The 17,019-nt window shown below is 60.2% G+C and overlaps 1 protein-coding gene across 9 annotated transcripts in view; it reads left to right on the top strand.

Annotated features, from left to right (window-relative positions):
• ARHGEF10L (Rho guanine nucleotide exchange factor 10 like) overlaps nt 1-17,019 on the top strand; it is a 169,667-nt gene that overhangs the window by 76,983 nt on the left and 75,665 nt on the right. For 4 of the 9 annotated variants that reach the window (XM_058304283.2, XM_058304282.2, XM_058304284.1 and 1 more), the window contains exons 6-12: nt 258-341; nt 3,890-4,059; nt 8,403-8,519; nt 11,242-11,350; nt 14,314-14,420; nt 15,499-15,576; nt 16,485-16,664. In XM_058304283.2, coding sequence (XP_058160266.1) covers nt 258-341; nt 3,890-4,059; nt 8,403-8,519; nt 11,242-11,350; nt 14,314-14,420; nt 15,499-15,576; nt 16,485-16,664 — 845 coding nt within the window. Of the gene's footprint in view, nt 1-257; nt 342-3,889; nt 4,060-8,402; nt 8,520-11,241; nt 11,351-13,174; nt 13,584-14,313; nt 14,421-15,498; nt 15,577-16,484; nt 16,665-17,019 lie in introns of those variants that run through there. The other 5 variants (XM_058304285.2, XM_058304286.1, XM_058304287.1 and 2 more) reach the window with 3 other exon arrangements.

Below are 17,019 nucleotides of genomic sequence, written 5' to 3'. Positions count from 1 at the left end.
GTGGGCGGCAGGGGGGCAGGCGAGGGTCTGCACGGTCACTGGAGCCCTCCGGGTGGGAGCTGGGGTGGGCAGAGGCGGGGGCCGGCCGATCCAGGGAGCGGCTGGTGGGGGCTCCGCCGGCTCGGGTGCCCAGCCGGGGATGCTGCGGCGCCGGCCTCGGGGAGGGAGCCGCAGGCGGCCGCAGCTCTGATGTCAGCTCCCCGCTGGCCGCTGCCAGCCCCAGCCTTTATGTGCTGTTTCTCTTCCTTCGCCCGCAGTCGACCGGTTCACCTTCCCTGCCCTGGAAGAGGATGTGATTTACGACGACGTCCCTTGCGAGAACCTGGATGCCCATCAGCCTGGTACGTCATCTTTCCCATGTCTCTGGGGACAGGGGAAGGAGGACGGGGACGGGGGGCTCTTCTTCCGGATCCTTCCCTGTCCCCACCCAGCCCCGTGCCCCTCCTTTAGCTTTCAAAAACCAACCACCGCAGTCACTGGGGAGGCTCTGGAGGTGGCTGGGGGTGCGGCCAGGCTGGGGAGGGGCTCCAGGGGCAGGGTGAGTCACCACGTCCTCCAAGCCTTGGCGCCTCCCTCCGGAAACTGGGATAATGGTCCAGACCCCACGGGCTGTCGGCAGGTGGACAAATGGTCGGACCACAAGAGTAGGGCAGATAAAGCACATCAGTCAGCCTGCTCCTGGGGGGCGGGTGGCTGGTAGGAGGGGGGACTCGTGGCTGCAGAGGGAGTGGGGGTGGGGTGGGGTATCCTCATCGACTTGCCTTTTCACTGACCAGGACTCTGCTGGCTGAGTTTTGGGGGACTCTTCTGAACCCCCTCTCTAAACCTGTCCCCTCTCCCCATCGTTCCCTGATTACTCACTTGGAGTAGGGGACGGAGTGGGGGAGGGAAGTCCTGCTGGAGCTGGGCCTGACTTCCCCAGGAGAGAGAACTGCCCCGGGAGGAGGAATGTTCACCAGCAGTCAGCAAGAGCCATCTCTGGTTCGACACCTGCTGTTTACATTTTGTCTTGTGTGATCTGCTCCAAAACTGATTTGGGGCTCTTGTGTCCTCATTACAGACAAGGATACTCCGTAGATGCTGGGCTGGCATGCAAGCCCCAAGTTCAGTGGTCTGTCCCCTAACCCAGGAGGATTTGGGTGATATTTTATAATACATGCCCCACAATGGCTCCCACTATACCATCAACTCCATCAGTTCGACAGGGGGTGCTTATGATTACAATTGACAGTCGCATCAGAGAGGGTAAGCCTCAGATCCCAGATCCCACAGCAAGGATTTGAATTGATGTCCATCTCACTCTGCTTTTCCTACTCCACTACTCTGCTTACCTTCAGGGGCTCCCCATCTAATGGGAACACACAGTGCCTGCTCTTTAGGTGCTCCTAGTCTGATAGAGGCGGTTGGCACCATCCTGGGGTTGAGCACAGTGCAATGGGTGAGGCCCACAGACCACATGACAGGGCCCGAGGCCCCCAGGCCGCATTCCTGGCTCCCCAGCTTTCGGTTCACACATGAATCCGAGGAGAGGTGGGGGGAGGGCACACTGTGCTGGGGGGCAGTGGGAGCTTGTTGGAAGGTTCCAGAGCTGGGAGGTCTGAGCCACTGAGAGGCCTCAGCATTTGCTTAGGCCTATTAGGTTGTTTTCCCACCTAAAATCAAATGGAGCAACTTTCCTTGGTCTCCGAGTGCCCCCTGAGCACCTGCCTAGTTCCCAGGCCGTGTGGGTCCCGGGTGGGCTCGGGTGGCTGTGGCCTGGCCCTGCCACGCTGGCGTTTTCCCATGAGGTGGTGAAGAGCCCGTGGCTCTGAGTCGACAGCCTGCGCCTGCGTCCTGGCTCAGAGCCCGCGCGCAGGAGCTGGTGACACCCGCCACCGGGGCTGAGGGAGGAGGGAGTGAGGCGAGGCCGGGCCGGCTCAGGGCCTGCGCTCAGAGGGTGCTCCGCACGGAGCCTGGTGGCAATGGCGCTGCCCCAGTTACGTCCTGCCGAGGGCCCCAGACTTCAGAGGGAGCATCTGCATATTAAGTGGGGGTACCTCCCTAACTCAGGGGGCTTTGGGGAGCCCAGAGAACTCAGTTGATGCACCTGGAAATCCTGGGGTCATTGCCTGGATTCCATGAGTAATTGGGGTACAGCTGAGCACGGGGTGGTAAGCTGTGCAGCAAGCGCTCTGTCAAGGCAGGAGGAAGTGGGGTTCAGTACCATGGGGCCCTGAAAGCTGAGGACTTGGCACCCAGGACGCGGTCCAGACTCAGGAATCTGGTGACACTGCCCCTGCTGGAGGGGCTCTCCGGGCCCCCAGGGTGACTGTCAGGATGGTGGGGTGCTCTCAGAAGGCAGTGTGGCAAGAACTGGGCTCTGCCCCTCTGGGCACAGGATGTGGGGCCTCCCCTGCGGTCTGGGGCCATCAGCCCAGCCCTTTAAAGGCCACAGCCTGTTCGTCAGCTGCTCCTCTCCCTGGAGACATTAGTCACTATTGTCTTTTGCATAAAAATAACCTCGTGTTCCTTCTTGATCCTGGGACCTGAATCTCTAGCTAAGCCTCAGTGGATCTGCTGGTTCTTTGGCTGACAATCTCCTCAACCCTCCTCCCACGCCGCTTTCCTGAGTGTGCACACACCTGAGCCCCCCGGAGCCCCCACGGCCGGCTGCTCCACTGAACGCTTGCCACGTGCCCGGCTCGTGGGAAGAGCTTTGTGTGCATATTTTATTTCCTCAGCCTCTCAGCTTGTTATCATCCCCATTTTGCCGAGAGGTCTCTGAAGGCAAAGTGCCTTGGTTTTCGATATAATTTCCACGTGGGTTATTACTTTTTTCTTTTGAAATAATTTCAAGCTTACAGGAAAGTTGCAAAAATAATACAGAGAACTCCAATATACTCCCCACCCAGACACCCAGATTTACCAACTCTTCACTTTTTGTCACTTTATATCATTCTCCCTCTGTCTAAACATTTAAGAGTGGGCTGTATCATCCTACTCCTTTATGGCAGGTTATTAATTTTTAAACATTTTCCCAAGCCATCTGTCTTCTGAGTGGAGAAGGCATTTTCATCTGCTGTACTTCTGACCCCCCTTTTGTGAGGTCGGCCCCTCACCGCCAGGTAATAGATGGGAATAGAAGCCCCCAGGGGCGCAGGGACTTGCCAGAGATCTCCCAGCCATCAGCGGTGGCCCTGGGAGGCGACCCAGGCGTTCCAGCTCCAGGCAGTGGCAGTGTTTCACACTCCAACTTGACAACGTCCCCCAAAGCCCCCCCCACCCTGGTGTGACCCGTCCCTCCAGATCAGTGGACTCTCCCCCCTTCATCCCCAAGTTTCAGTCCAAGCCATTCCTGGTGGGGCTTTGGAAGAGGACGGGATGCTCCTGGATTCCGGGCCAGGCGCGCCCCCTGCTGGCCCATCCTGCACCCACATGGGAACCGCCGCTTCGGGGCGAGGTTTCGGGGCGAGGTTCCGGGGCCCGAGGGCCTGCCTGGTGCCGGACTCTGGGGTGGCCCCTTCCTGGGCGTCTCAGTGACTCCTCCCTCAAAGTGCTGAGCCAGAGTCCCTAACCCTAAGTCTTCCTTTTCCACCAAAAAAAAATGCCCAGAAGCCCAGCAGGAGCACTCAGATCACCGAAAAGCAACGCCGAGTTTAAAAAGAAGTGACCCAGCTGCTGGGTGCCGTGTGCGCCTCGGGAGCTTTTTGGCATTTTCTCGGGCATCCTCCCCCAAGGAGGTGCGTGCTGTGTCGTCATCACCTCTGTTTACGGATGAGGAGGCCCAGCCGGGGCCTCGGGTCCTGGGCCTCATTCACAGCCCGGGTCCAGAAACTGGGTCTGAGGCCCGCAGTCGGGTCGGTTTGGGCCGCGGGGCCGCCTGCTCACCAGCCTGCCCCATGGCCGGCAGGGGCGGAGAAGACCTTGCTGTATGAAGACGTGCACCGCGACGGGGCTCTGCGGGAGGCTGAGGACCTAGGCTGGAGCTCCAGCGAGTTCGAGAGCTACAGCGAGGACTCTGGGGAGGAGGCCAAGCCGGAGGTGGAGCCCGCCAAGCACCGAGTGTCCTTCCAGCCCAAGGTGAGGGGGGCACGGGATGTCTTTCACCCCAGCCAGGGCCCCGAGACCCCCTCAGGGAGGGGGCGGGGCGATGGGGGCCAGACCTGAGACTTGTGTCCAGATGTCAGTAATTCCCAGTCGTTCTACAGGGAGAGTGGAACGGCCCCGTAACCCCCAAACAGGAGCCGGTCCACAGGCCTTGCTGTTTGGTTGTGGAACGCCCTACATCTGGAACGGGCAAGGTTAATGCCCCCTCCTCCAGACCCCATTCCTGTGGCAGACCCTAGCAGTGGATCATGATGATCGTCCCCGCCAGGCTCAGATCTGGCTTCAGAATCCTTCTCAACACGGGGCTCCAGGCAGCCCAGCCAATCCTTTAAAGTTGGCATTTGGAGCAAATCCACCTGGTCTCCCTTTCCTAAAGAACGCGACCAACTCTCAGACCACACTGCCCCAGGAAAGTGGACGAATGGAGGCTGCTGTGCAAACCCTTTAGCTGGCCCTTCAGGCATTTGGCTTTCCTGTGTCCCTGCCTGGGCGGGGGTCATTCTGCCTGATTCATGGAGGGAGTCCCTGAAGCTGGAGGACAAGCTGTCTCCTCCTCTCTGACATCCTCTCTCCTCCCACATTATTCTACTGAAGCCGTCAGAAGGCAGATTCTGTCCCCGCTGAGATTGGGGATTTCACGGGAGCAGCTTCTTCCCCGCCCTGCCAGGCCAGGGTGGCCCGGCCCCGCCTCCACCCCTCCTCAAAGGGCAGGTGAGCGCCACCTGCTGGCCGGGCACCGGCATTGCAGGAACAAGAGCAGGGGCCCCAGGCTGGGGCTGGGACTATTGTCACCGTAAGCCTTCCCCCGGGGGCCTCCAGGTCCTTCCTAGGGTCCCGGACCCACTTCTGGGAATTGGGGGAGGCTAAGCAGAGCAGCGCCCATGCCTAAGGCTTTCGGGGGCCCGTCCTCAAACCAAGATGGCTCCCCAAGTCCGCAGGAAACATGGGGGCTGAGGAGGGCTAGGGCCGGGCCTCCACGGGGTTGGCCAAGGACAACAGCCTTGAGAAAAGGCTAAGCCTTTATGACACCTACTGTGTGCCGCGTTCATATCTGAGGATCATGGGGACACTTGGGAACAGGCAGACCCGGTCTGCGCTCCGAGAACCTTTCTGGTCTGGGAGGAGATAGCGAATGTGAAACAGTTTATCAGAAATCAAACCAAGAAGGCCTTTACGTAAACACGGGCCCGTGGGCCAGCTGGCTGGCCCAGGCCCGAAAGGGGAGGGGACCTCACGAGGCCAATCAGAGGACGCTGCCGAGACAGGTGAGTCTGGCGCTGGGACAGGTGTTCCAGGCAGGGGGAATGGCCCCAGCACAAGTCGAGGAAGGGGCGGTGTGCAGGTCTTTAGGGGAGGAGGGGCCTTGGTTAAGAAGCTGCCGAGGCCCCTGGGTGGCCTCCCGCTCCGTGGGCAGGGCTCTGCACCTTGGCTGCTCTGGTGGTGAGACCAGAGGGGAGCCTGATCCTTATTCTCAGCCTCTGGCTGTCCCTCCGGCTCTTGCATGGTCACTTTCCCATTCTCCTGCCTTCTGGCTGGGGCCGGAGGGGGAACTGGGGGTATCTCCCAAAGGCTGAATTTGGGAGGGAGCAGTGGTCCTCATGGGCATCAGAACCACACGGGCAGCTGGTCGAAACTGCAGATGCCAGGACCTCATTCCAAGGAAATGAAGGGGGCCCACCGTGCACACTGGGACATGCTGGGCTGAAGCGCACCCACGGCCTGGCCCCGGGAGTGGGGTCTCTAAGGGCTGCTTGTGAGCTGATGTCCCTCAGACCCTCAACTGGGGGCTTTGGACTCGTCCTCAGTAGATAAACAATGTGGCAAAGGTCTTGGAATTTCTAACCACGAGAACTTTTTCTCTGGCTGTGGTCCAAGGCCCGTCAGCCCCTGAACGGCAGACTCCTGGGGAGAGAGAGAGGCATCCACTTTTGCAGAGGAACCCTGGCTGAGCCCTGACTCTGGTCATTGGCACCCCTGAGCTGCTTGGGGTGCACCTGCTCCCTGCCTGGCATCACGGCTGCATGTCTCTGGGCCACCACTGCCTGGCTGCGTTGTGTGTGCTGCAGGGCAGTTAGGCATCAGGGCAAGTGTTCTGTCCTGTCCTTGGAATCTGACCATGGGCCTGGTACCTGCAAGCTGCAAGAGAAGTGGCAGGTTCCTCAGGTGTCTCAAGGGGCCAGCTGTAGCCAGGGGAGTCTTGCCCAAGAAAATGGCCGAAGGGTCTGCAAAGGACTGCCTTAGAGGTCCAGGTGAAAGCATCTTCATCCTGTTAACGAGCATCCTGCTGTTTGCCATTCATGACCCCTGGGATTTTTTTTTCAGATGTGGGGATGGGCTGCACTGAACTCTTCCACTTCCCGATTGTAGCTTCATAGTCAAGGTGGATCCAGTTGGTGGGGGGCTGGGCGGAACCCGTGGGTTCGTACAGAAATGCCAGCTCGCACCTCAGCCTTGCTCAGTCCCCTGCTCTGATCTGGCCAACTCAGCAGTTGACCTCTGAGTCTAATATTTGAGGGGCATCTTATTTATTTATAGATGAAACAGAACTCAGTCCAAATCCTACACTCGCCAGTTTTTCAGGAGGCTGGGTAACAAAGATCCCTGTCCTGGACATTTGTCTAATGCACTGCAGTTTACAAAATGGTCCATTTAATTTTCCCAATACCCTAAAGTGGCTGGTCTTATTGGCATTAATATTCTCATTTTATTGATGAGAGGACCTGTGTGATTGAAGGTTGGAGTGGCTCAGTGATATACTTAGGATCACACAGCCAGTAGGTGGTTAAGCTGATTGGTACTCAGTACACGTATGAGATAAAAGAAAATACCTTGTCCATCCATCCATCCATCTGTCTACCTTCACACCCACCCACCACCACCCATCCATCCATCCATCCACTTACTATCCATCCAGCCAATGAGCCACACAACCATTCAACTATTCATCCATTCAACAAATAATGAGTGCTTGTAATTTGAAAAATAGAATAATATAGTAATGGCTTCCAATTTTTGAGCACTTACTAAGCTCTAGGCTTTACATGTATTGTCCACTTAATCATCTAAACAACCTTGTGAAGTAGGTATTATTATGGCCACTTTACTCATGAGGAAGCTGAAACTCGGAGAGGTAAAGAGAATTTTCTATCTAGTGAATGAGGAGCCATGGTTTGAATGCGGGCCTGCCTCCAGAGCGCGTATTCTTGACCCCTCTACTTGTCTACTTATCTAGAAGCTGTGCCTGGCTTGGCCTTGTGTGCACTTCATACCACTGTTGTTCAGTTCATGTATTTGAACATCTATCCATTTGTCCTTCTGTCTGTCCATCCATCCATCCATCCATCCTCCCAACTGATAAGCCTCCTTACCTCCCTCCCTCCCATCTATGCACCCATTCCTCCATTCATCCTCCCCTTCCTCCTTTGGGGTGCTGAAGCCAGCTTCTGCTATTCATGAGAACCAGCTGTGCACATCTCTTTCCATCACTCAACTCCATATGCAGTGATGTCACGTTGGTACTTGAAATTGGCCATGGTGAGAGTATTCACACCATGGAAATGCTATAAAGCAGGGCTCTTTTTCTTGAATAGCTGGTAGCGTACTGCTACACATCCTTTCATCCATCCATCTGCCTGTCTGTTCATCCATCTATCTGTCCATTTGCCCAGCTATATAGCCACCCATCCATATTTATCCATTTGCTCACCCATCCCTTTATCTACCTGTCCATCCATCCATCCATCCATCCATCCATCCATCCATCCATCCATCCATCCATCCATCCATCCACCTGTTCCTCTACTCATCCATCTGTATATCCACCCAACCACCTGTTCAACCATCCACCTGCCCAGCTAGCCAGTCACCCATCCATCTTCCCATGTATTTATCCCCTTGCCATCCATTCATCCCACAAACTTACTGAGAACCTCCCTTGTTGCAAGCCCTAAGCTGGGCCCCAGGAATGGAGAGAGGACATGGCCCTGGACCTCTGAGCATTGTTCTCCTTCCCTGAGGTTGGGAGGCCTGTGCTTGTTCCCCTCAGCCCTCTCCTCCCAGCGGCTGGGATTCTTTGTGCAGAGACCCAGTCTCAGCTGCCTGGCCCGTTGGGGTTGGCTGCTCCTGGGGCAGATCCAGCAGGGGCCTCGCTGGACTGCTGCGTGTCAGCCCCAGGCTCCCAGTGCCACCCGCCCCGAGTTGTCCCTCCACCACTTGATCTAAGTCTCCTTTCTCCTCTGTTGTCTGTGTTTGTCTCCCCCCTGCCCGCCTGCTCCTCTCACCTGCTCTCCTTCTGCCTGGCTGCTTGGGGGCTCCAGCTTTCTCCAGACCTGACTAGGCTAAAGGAGAGATACGCCAGGACTAAGAGAGACATCTTGGCTTTAAGAGTTGGGGGGAGAGACATGCAGGAGCTGAAGCACAAGTACGATTGTAAGGTATTGTCTGTCTGTCCCTCCCCAGTCCTTGATGGGGTCACCTCCTGGCTGTGGCTCCCGGGGCTTTGCCTGCTGCTCCTGGGGCTGTGGAAGGTGGATCTCAGCCCCCAGCGCCCGCCCCCGCCCCCGCGCTGCCCGAGGCCGGGGACCTGGCCGCATTTGACCCGGATGGTGGGCGCCTTGGGCCCGCTTGCTCCTGTCCTCCTCCTTGCCACGTGTTTTTCTCCCCTCCCTCTGGTAAAATCCTGGCTCTCCACAAGTCTTCCGGTGAAGGTTTCAGACTTTAGTGTCTTCACAGTCACCCGAGTGCCTTGTCAGGTGCAGAGTCCTGAGCCGCACCCCGGAGCTGCTGATGTGGGAGGTGCGGGCTGAGTCCCAGGAATCTGCATATCTACCAGCAGTGGGTTTGGGGTACACTTTGAAAAGTGCAGGTGCTGGTGACGTTGGCGGCTCCCCCCACCCCCGCTCCCCAGCTGTTAGAGCCAACCAGGGCGAGGACGTCCAGGAGAAAGCGGCATCTCCTCACAGGGAGCTCAGTGCTGGGGACTGGGCGGGGTGCAGGGCGGGGCCTCTGGAGGCCCGTGGGCCTGGCTGTGCACCCAGGCCCGCTGCTTCCTTGCTGTGTGACCCTGAGCCTTGGCTCCCTCTCTGTGAAGCGGCCCCAGGGGCGCTGTAAGGAGCTCCTAGCTCAGCCGCTGGGGGCCGATGTCACGTTCACCCTCCCCGTGAGTGCCCACGGGCCCCAGGAGGCCAGTGAGGCCGGAGCGGAGGAACCGGCAGAGCTGGGGTTCAAGCCTGAGTCTGCCCAGTGCCACGGCCCGAGCGCCATCCTGCAGCGCTGCCGTGTCACCGGAAGCGGCCCTGGGAGGAGGATGAGGAGGAGGAGGAGGAGAAGGAGGAGGAGGTGGGCTTCGCCCTCTACAGACATCTCCTGAGAGCCAGTACCGGGGTGGGGCAGGATGAGACTGGAGGGGGACCTGGAGCAGGCGAAAGACAGAGTCTAGGAGCAGGGCACTTTCTCCAGCCCCCAGCCCCGGGCGAGACCCCCGCCCCTGCCGCGCGTTGAGAGCCGGTGGACGTGCGTTGGCCTGGGGACGCCGTCCTGGGCATTGGCCTGTTGTTCTAATTTGCAGAGGAAAATGCCAAGAGAAAAGCCTCCATGGAGCCCTTAAAGACCACTTTGGGGGGTCCACAGGCCAGCCCCATCGATGGCTTTCTCCTAGACAGGAACAGGCTCTAACAGGTTTCCAGTCTAGGCGTTGGGGCCCCCAGAGGACGTATCCCAGAATGAATGAGCATCAGTTCCGCATTTTCTACCTTCCTGGGTCCACATCCAGCCCTTTCATTAGCTTCCTAAAGGATTCTGTGACCCCTGCCCATCTCCCAAAAGGCTGAGCATTGCTGGGTTAGAATTGCACATCTAGATGAAGGGAGGCCGGGGGACTTCCCTTTCCTGTCGGCTGCTTGTTTCCAGAAAGCTGACCTTGTTCCTGAAAAGCCACCGCCCCTCTGCCCTCGCCAGGGCCCCTGTGGCTTCTCAGCAGGCCTTCTTTGCTCAGCCCCCCAAGAAGCCCTTCACCCCTTGAGCTGGGGACCAAGAGGTGGTTGGGAGGAGTGGGCTGGTGAGACCAGAGGAGACCAGGGACCATCCCACCCACTGCTCCCCGCCTCGGCAGAGAGTTTCAGGAAGAAGAGGGTTTTTCCAGAACTGTGCTGCCCGTTATGGTAGCCATGTGGTTCTTCACATTTAAACTAATTTAAATTAAGTGGAATTAGGAATTCAGCTCCTCAGTTGCACCAGCCACATGTCAAGAGCCCTGCACCCACACGTGGCTGGTGGCTACCGTGATGGGCAGCACAGGCATAGGAAGGTTCTAGTAGACCGCACTGGCTGTGTGTTGGGGAAGATTCTGGGGCTGGGAGTCAGGGCTGGGGAGACAAAAGGATAACGCAGGGCTCCCTGCCTAGGTGCCTGCTCCCCTCCTGGCACTGCCCTCCACGCACCTCACACTCTGCTTGGCTTGTGCCCCACAGTGTCCACGGACCCTCCCACGAGTGGGAAGCTGCATCTCGCTCTGGGCAGATTCAGCCTTCTCCCCTTTTCCTGGGTGGTGGCTTGTTGAGAAATCTGGCTGTCAGGGGGTAAGGGATAGGGCTCCTCACTTGGCTCAGTGGACGGGATGGGGGTGCACGCTCAGTTCTTTCTGGTCACCCTGAAGTAGCCACCCCCATCTGTGCAGCACTTCCTGCTGTCCGAGCACCTTCATAGACCTTGCCTGCTGGGGCCTCTTGGAACCTGGCATGGGTGGGCACTGCTGTCACCCTCGGCTTTGCCTGAGGAAACGGAGGCTCACAGGCCAAGCAGCTCCCCCAGAGCCACGTGGCAGAGCTGGGATCGGAACCAGGAGGTGACTCCAGCTTCCCCCAGCGCCACCCAGCTCCTTAATTTGACCCCTACCTACGTAATTTGTCCCAAAGGGAATAACTGGGTTAGGACCTCCCTTGGCCCATAAAGAGGGTTCCCCCAACTCCAGGAGACCCCAAGGGCACGAAGGCACCTTCCTGCCCACTCCCAGGAGGTCTTTTGGGGTGGCCCTGCCCCCCCACCCCTCTTGGCCTCTGCTGCTCACCTCCTTGGTGGGAACGGGCCAGGCGGTGCCTGTGCCTGCAGCCCACCCCCTCCCCCCCAGCTTCCCTGACGAGACCCTCTGCGTTTGCTCAGATGACCCAGCTCATGAAGGCCGCCAAGAGCGGGACCAAGGACGGGCTGGAAAAGACGAGGATTGCCGTCATGCGGAAAGTGTCCTTTCTGCACAGGAAAGACGTCCTTGGTAAGGTCGCAGTGGGCCGGTTGTGTGTCTGGGCTGCTCTGCAGTGGCCTTTGGGGACTGAGCCCTGCCTGCTCTGGCTCCCGCCTGCTGCCCACTCCCCTGGCAGGCGAGGCCCGTCTCTTTGGGAACAGGTGGGGCCCTCCTTTTGTCCCCACCCCCTGCCGCGAGCTGCCCCGCTCACCGGGCCTTGCACTCTCCCCTTCCTTCGTCCATCCCCCATCCTTCCAGCCAGCTGGGAGTTATTGTTGAGTGACAGTGCCACACCCTGCGCTGGGTGCAGGGACACCAGGGTGAATGAAGCAGGGTTTCCCCAGAAACTCTGGCCCGGTGGGCGGACAGGCACAGAGAGAGATGTGGGTCACGTGGAGGGAGTGCGGAGGTGGGCGAGTGGGGTCTCACGCAGGCTGGGCGCTCGTGGAAGGGAATCTAAGCTGTGGCCAGAAGGAAAAGGAGACCGAGGCCCATCAGGGGAGGGGAACGGGCAGAGAGGCGGCACGTGCCGAGCCAGGGGCAGGGAAGTCGCTGTGCAGGGAACGATTCTTGACTCAGTCGAGAGCTCCCGGGTGTTTACTGTGTGCCAGGGACCCTCCTGGGAGCTTTGCCGTTACTCAGGTGTCTTTATGAGCACCACACGGGGCCCGAGGGCCCTCGTGCCCCATTTGCAGATGAGGAAACAGGCACCGTGACTTGTCTGAGGACGCAGGCATGGAAAGGAGGGGAGAGCATTGGGCTGGAGCAGGGGGACAGGGGATTGGCGGGTCACCCGGCTGGAGTGTGTGAGTGTGGGAGGGGCAGGGGCTGTCACCCGGCAGGGGGTGGGTGGGGCCACCTGGCTGGAGCGAGGTGGGCTGGGCAGGTCAGCACAGGCTCCGCCAGCCCTGCTGGCCACTTGCCCTTGATCTCGAGGACGGTGGGGGTCCTTGGAGGGTTTTAGACGGAGGCATCCTGTGGTAAGCTTTGGTCGGCCGAGCAGTCATTCATTCGACAAGCTTTACTCATCTGCTTTGTGCTGGGAGCTGTCCTAACCTCTTGGGACACAGAAGACAGGTGAGACGCCCACCCCCGAGGGCTGCTGTTCTGGTCAGGGGAGGTGGAAACAAAGCCTAAGTGAGTAGATCCATAATATAATGCAATGGCAGGATTCCAACTCCAGAAGGGAACACAGCAGAGGGAGGGAGCAGCGTGATGGCCAGGGGGCGACCCTGTTTGGGGTCTCTCTGAGGAGGTGGCAGCTGAGCGGGTCCCTGCCTCCAGCAGGTGAACCGTGCAGGTCGCTGCCTGAGCCTGAGAAACGCTGTACCGTGGGCAAGCGGCCAGTGACCTCTGGGTGGACAGGACCCTTGGAGCGAAGGAGTCCTTGCCTGGGACTGCCTGCCATGCAGAGGGGTGTAGGGGAAGGAGCGCAGGCTTTCAAGCGGGGGAGAACTTTGAGACCTGTGTCCTCTTGAAAAGTCAAGTATTCTAGCCCCTCCATGCCTCAGTTTCCTCATCTGTACAGTGGGGCTAATCTGGCATCTGTCTTGTGGTCAGCTTGAGGCAGGGCAGTGCCTAGAGCTGCTCCTGGCCCTGTGCCTGGCGTCAGTCTTGGCGGGGGGTCAGCGAATGGAGGCGTTTGGTACTGGGGTGCTCAGGCTGGCCTGGGCGCAGGGCCCGGCCCGACAGCTTCCTGGCCGCATGACCTCGCACACACTTCCCCTCTCCACGCTGCAGGGACCTCATCTGTAAAATGGGTTTGGCCCCACCCTCCAGGCACCTGATGCAGAGCTAACCCAGGGGTGCCTGGCACAGGTGCTCGGTAAACATCCCTTCGGGGAAGTGCTGGCTCCTGACGAGAGAGGGCTGGGTGTCCCCTGCAAGCTCAGTGGAATGGGCCGGAGAAAGGCAGGGAGGGCAGGCCGGCTGGCAGGAGCTGTCCCTGCGCCACCCCGCCCGCCCCGAGGCCGGCCAGTGGGCTATCCCCGGGCCCGCGCCGCCCCGCCCATGAGCCCAGAGCCTTCCCTAAAGTGACCCTCCCACCAGAGGTTATTAATAGCCGTGCCGGGCTCGAATCACCAGCCAAGAATGCTGCCCAGCAGCGCGTGGGGGAAGAGGAAGCCGCGGGGCCGGCGCCTGGGGTGGGTGCGCAGTGATGCCCGGGCCACCATGTGGGCCAGGCAGGAGGGCCTTTGCCACCCCCACCCCCACGCGCTCATCCGCTGTCCCTCCTCCTCCTCCTCTTCCTTCTCCTGCTCAGGTAAGGGCCCGCCCGCCAGTGTCCCTGCCCCCTCAGCCCCCGGGGCCGCCCTCACTCCTGCCCAGCGTCCCCACAGCACCCACTTCCTGCCGTCCCCGGCCGCATCGCCCCGGGCCTGCCCCTCTCTCGCGTGGGGCCCTGACCCCTCCACGACTGGCCTCTGCACCTGGCCTGACCCCCGTCTCTCTTTCCCTGCCTCTTCCCCTGTGCCCCAGCCTCCGTCCGTCGCGTGCCGCCTTCCATCCCCGGTCCACCCCGCTCACCCCCGTTCCTTATCAGACACCGGTTGAGTTCTCTCCCTATTGATTCTCTTTGCATGTTTTTTAAAACATGAAAGCGCAGAGCCAAACTGCCCGTTCTTCTCGGAGCTTATTTTCTTCCCCCTTTTAGGCGTCCAAGAAGAAAACTATTTTTAGTGCCTGGTGATGGGGACACGGGCGGGCTGCCTTCCCCAGCCAGAGTGGGCGGGTCTCAGCGGGGACAGCGACGGGCCGTGGAGGATGCTGCTTTATTGCCCTCCCTGCCCACGCCCCCCTCCCGTATACTTACCGAGGGACAGTTCTAGGCCCTGGGGGTTCAGCGCTGCGAGTAGGCTTGAGTGGCACGCGGTGCAGGAGCCGCCCGCCCCCAGAGGCACCCCAGGGCTGCTCTGGGCGGTCCGCAGCCCCTGGGCCCGGGCGGGGAGCGTGGGCCCTGCCCTGGCCGCATCACCCGCCCGTCCGGCTTTCAGGTGACTCGGAGGAGGAGGACATGGGGCTCCTGGAGGTCGGCGTGACAGACATCAAGCCCCCAGCCCCGGAGCTGGGCCCCATGCCTGACGGCCTGAGCCCTCAGCAGGTCTGTGGGGGCAGGGGGGCTGCAGGGGGAGGGCTGGCGGGGGCCCAGCTGGTCTTGAAGGGGAAGTGGCCGTCAGGGGGCTGTTGGCCCTGGCTGGGGCCTGCTTCCCGGGCTCTCTTCTCCACCAGACTTCGTTGTTGCACCAAGAGGACCCTGTGGGTGCCGTGCTGTTGGCCTGGGGGTGGGGGTGGGACCCCAGTGTTTGGACCTCTTGCCTCTCACCCCACGGCAACCAGAACAGCTCCTATTTAGCCATTTTCAAACTAAGACGTTGGAAGAAAGGGGCTGCAGTTAAAAAAATGGTTGAAAGCATGGAGTGAATCTGCTCAGCAGGGGCTCTGTAGGTGAGCGCAGGTGCTGGCCTCCACCTCTGTCTACCTGTCGGAGTTGCCATGTCCCAACCCCCCACCCCAGAGCTGGGCCTCTTCCTTCTCCCAAAGTTCGCACTGAGATCGGGGCGGCTTTGCTCGGTGATCTTGGCTGGGTCACGTTTTTTCCCCTCCCAATCTGAGTTTTCCCAGGCATGAACCAGGGCAAGAGATCCCTGCTTCCTCTGGTTGTGAGGACAATGAGCAAGACGTGTCCGGGGCAGCCTGCTCAGTGGAAGGGGCTTGCTGGTTTTTAGTTGGCAGGAGGACCTGAATTTTGGCCTCTTGAAAATCAGGATGATATGGCCGCACTGGCGCCGGCTCTCGCTGGCAGCGGTTGGAGAGCTGGGGAGGCGCCATCCCTCCTTGCCCTCTGGTTCTCGGCAGTCCTTCTGGCCGGCAGCCTTCACTTCCACCCCTGGACGTAGCTGAGCAGAGGCCGAGCAGGGGGTGTGCACTGGGATGTGGCTGGCGGCATCCCAGCGCCCTCCCTGCCCCGTTCGGGGCTGGCTCTGCAGTGGGGGCAGCACGGGTTTTCCTCTGGAGTGGACGGGGCTCCTGGAAGGAAGCACTGGCCAGCCAGGCCCAAGGCGCCTCCTGGGGGACCGTGGCTTCTCCCTCGTCTGGCCACCTGGGGCTCTGCACACAGCAGGTGCTGGCTTTGGGCTGATGGCTGTCCAGGCACTGACCATGCTTTTTGACCCGGGCAGGTGGTCCGGAGGCATATTCTGGGGTCGATTGTGCAAAGCGAAGGCAGCTACGTGGAGTCCTTGAAGCGGATACTCCAGGTATGGCTGCAGGGGTCTGGTCCAGGGAGGGTCTCGGAGGAGCACTGGACAGGGAGTGCTTGGGGGCCGTCAAGGGAGGCTGGAGAGGAGGGGGCTAGAAGCCAGCACTGTCCTAGGGGGACAGCAGGCCCTCTAAATGGGGGACACCAAGGATTCCTGATGCCTTAGATTCATGGGGTCGACTGTATTTTCTGAACAAAACTGAAATTCTTTTAAACGAGGGCCGCCCTGGAACACGAGCACGTGGTCACGTCCCTGCCTGGAAGGCGCCGTGCCTTCTCAGCACCTGGGACTCCCGTCATCCTGGATGTCCCCAAGGCCAACAGTCCCCCCCCTCTTTCTCACCATCCGGACACCCAGGGGTTGCTAAGTAGATCCTCACGTGACTTGCCTGAATTCCTGGCATGGCGAGTTTCCTGGGATGCTGGGGGTGTGGAGAGTGAGGCCAGCTGGGAAGGGAATTGCGGGGTGGGTGGTGCCACAAACACTCTTCTCTTCCCCTCCCGGGTTGGGATCTGCAGAGAGGGAGGTCAGGAATCAGGCAGGTAGAGATCAAAAGTTCACCTCGTTTCGGAAGAAGTCGTTGGGAGTGTGGTGCCAGGTCTGGGGGGCCAGGCAGCCTGGCTCTGTTGCAGTCAGAACCGACCGTGGGCCAGCTTCGCCCTGGGCCTGGCCTCCCCAGAGCCCCTGGCGGGCAGGGTCCCCACGAGGCCCCCTTCTTCCCCACTCAGCCTGATGCAGACATTGGGAGAGGGGCGGGCAGAGGGCAGCCAGGAGTGCCCTGTCCGTGGAGGTCCTCCCAGCAGGAACTCGAGGCGAGGGCAGGTCCACCTGTCGGCCGCCACGAGGGCAGTGGGCGGAGGGGCCGCGGCCTGGCCACTGGGCGCTCACCGCCGCCCGCCCCCCAGGATTACCGCAACCCCCTGATGGAGATGGAGCCCAAGGTGCTGAGCGTCCGCAAGTGCCAGGGCGTGTTCTTCCGGGTGAAGGAGATCCTGCACTGCCACTCCATGTTCCAGATTGCCCTGTCCTCCCGCGTGGCCGAGTGGGACGCCACCGAGAAGATCGGGGACCTCTTCGTGGCTTCGGTAGGTGTGGCTAGGCTGGGCGCCCCCCACACCCCTCCACACTTTCTTTCCTCGGGTCCCCAAAGTAAAACCACAGCCAGCCTGACCTCTGGAGCTCCTCCGGCCCAGCCCCCTGCCTCTGCTTGGTCACCTTGCCCAAGCCGTGGGGTGAGAGGAGGGCAGGGCTCCTGAGCACTCTGGCTGAAGCGGGGGGCGGGTGGGACACCCTGAGGCTCCCGCATGTCCTTGGCGACGGCGGCCAGGCCACATGCCAGCGAAGCCAGGTCTCTTGTGGCTCTGCCCAGCAGGGAGCACCACGGGGGGACTGTGGGTCTCCCAGTACCCAGGGCAGCCACTGGGCTGTTCTGGACTCTTA

Source organism: Dasypus novemcinctus, chromosome 9 (genome assembly GCF_030445035.2).
Source record: "Dasypus novemcinctus isolate mDasNov1 chromosome 9, mDasNov1.1.hap2, whole genome shotgun sequence".
NCBI lineage: Eukaryota > Metazoa > Chordata > Mammalia > Cingulata > Dasypodidae > Dasypus > Dasypus novemcinctus.
This window is presented reverse-complemented; position numbering and strand designations above follow the sequence as displayed.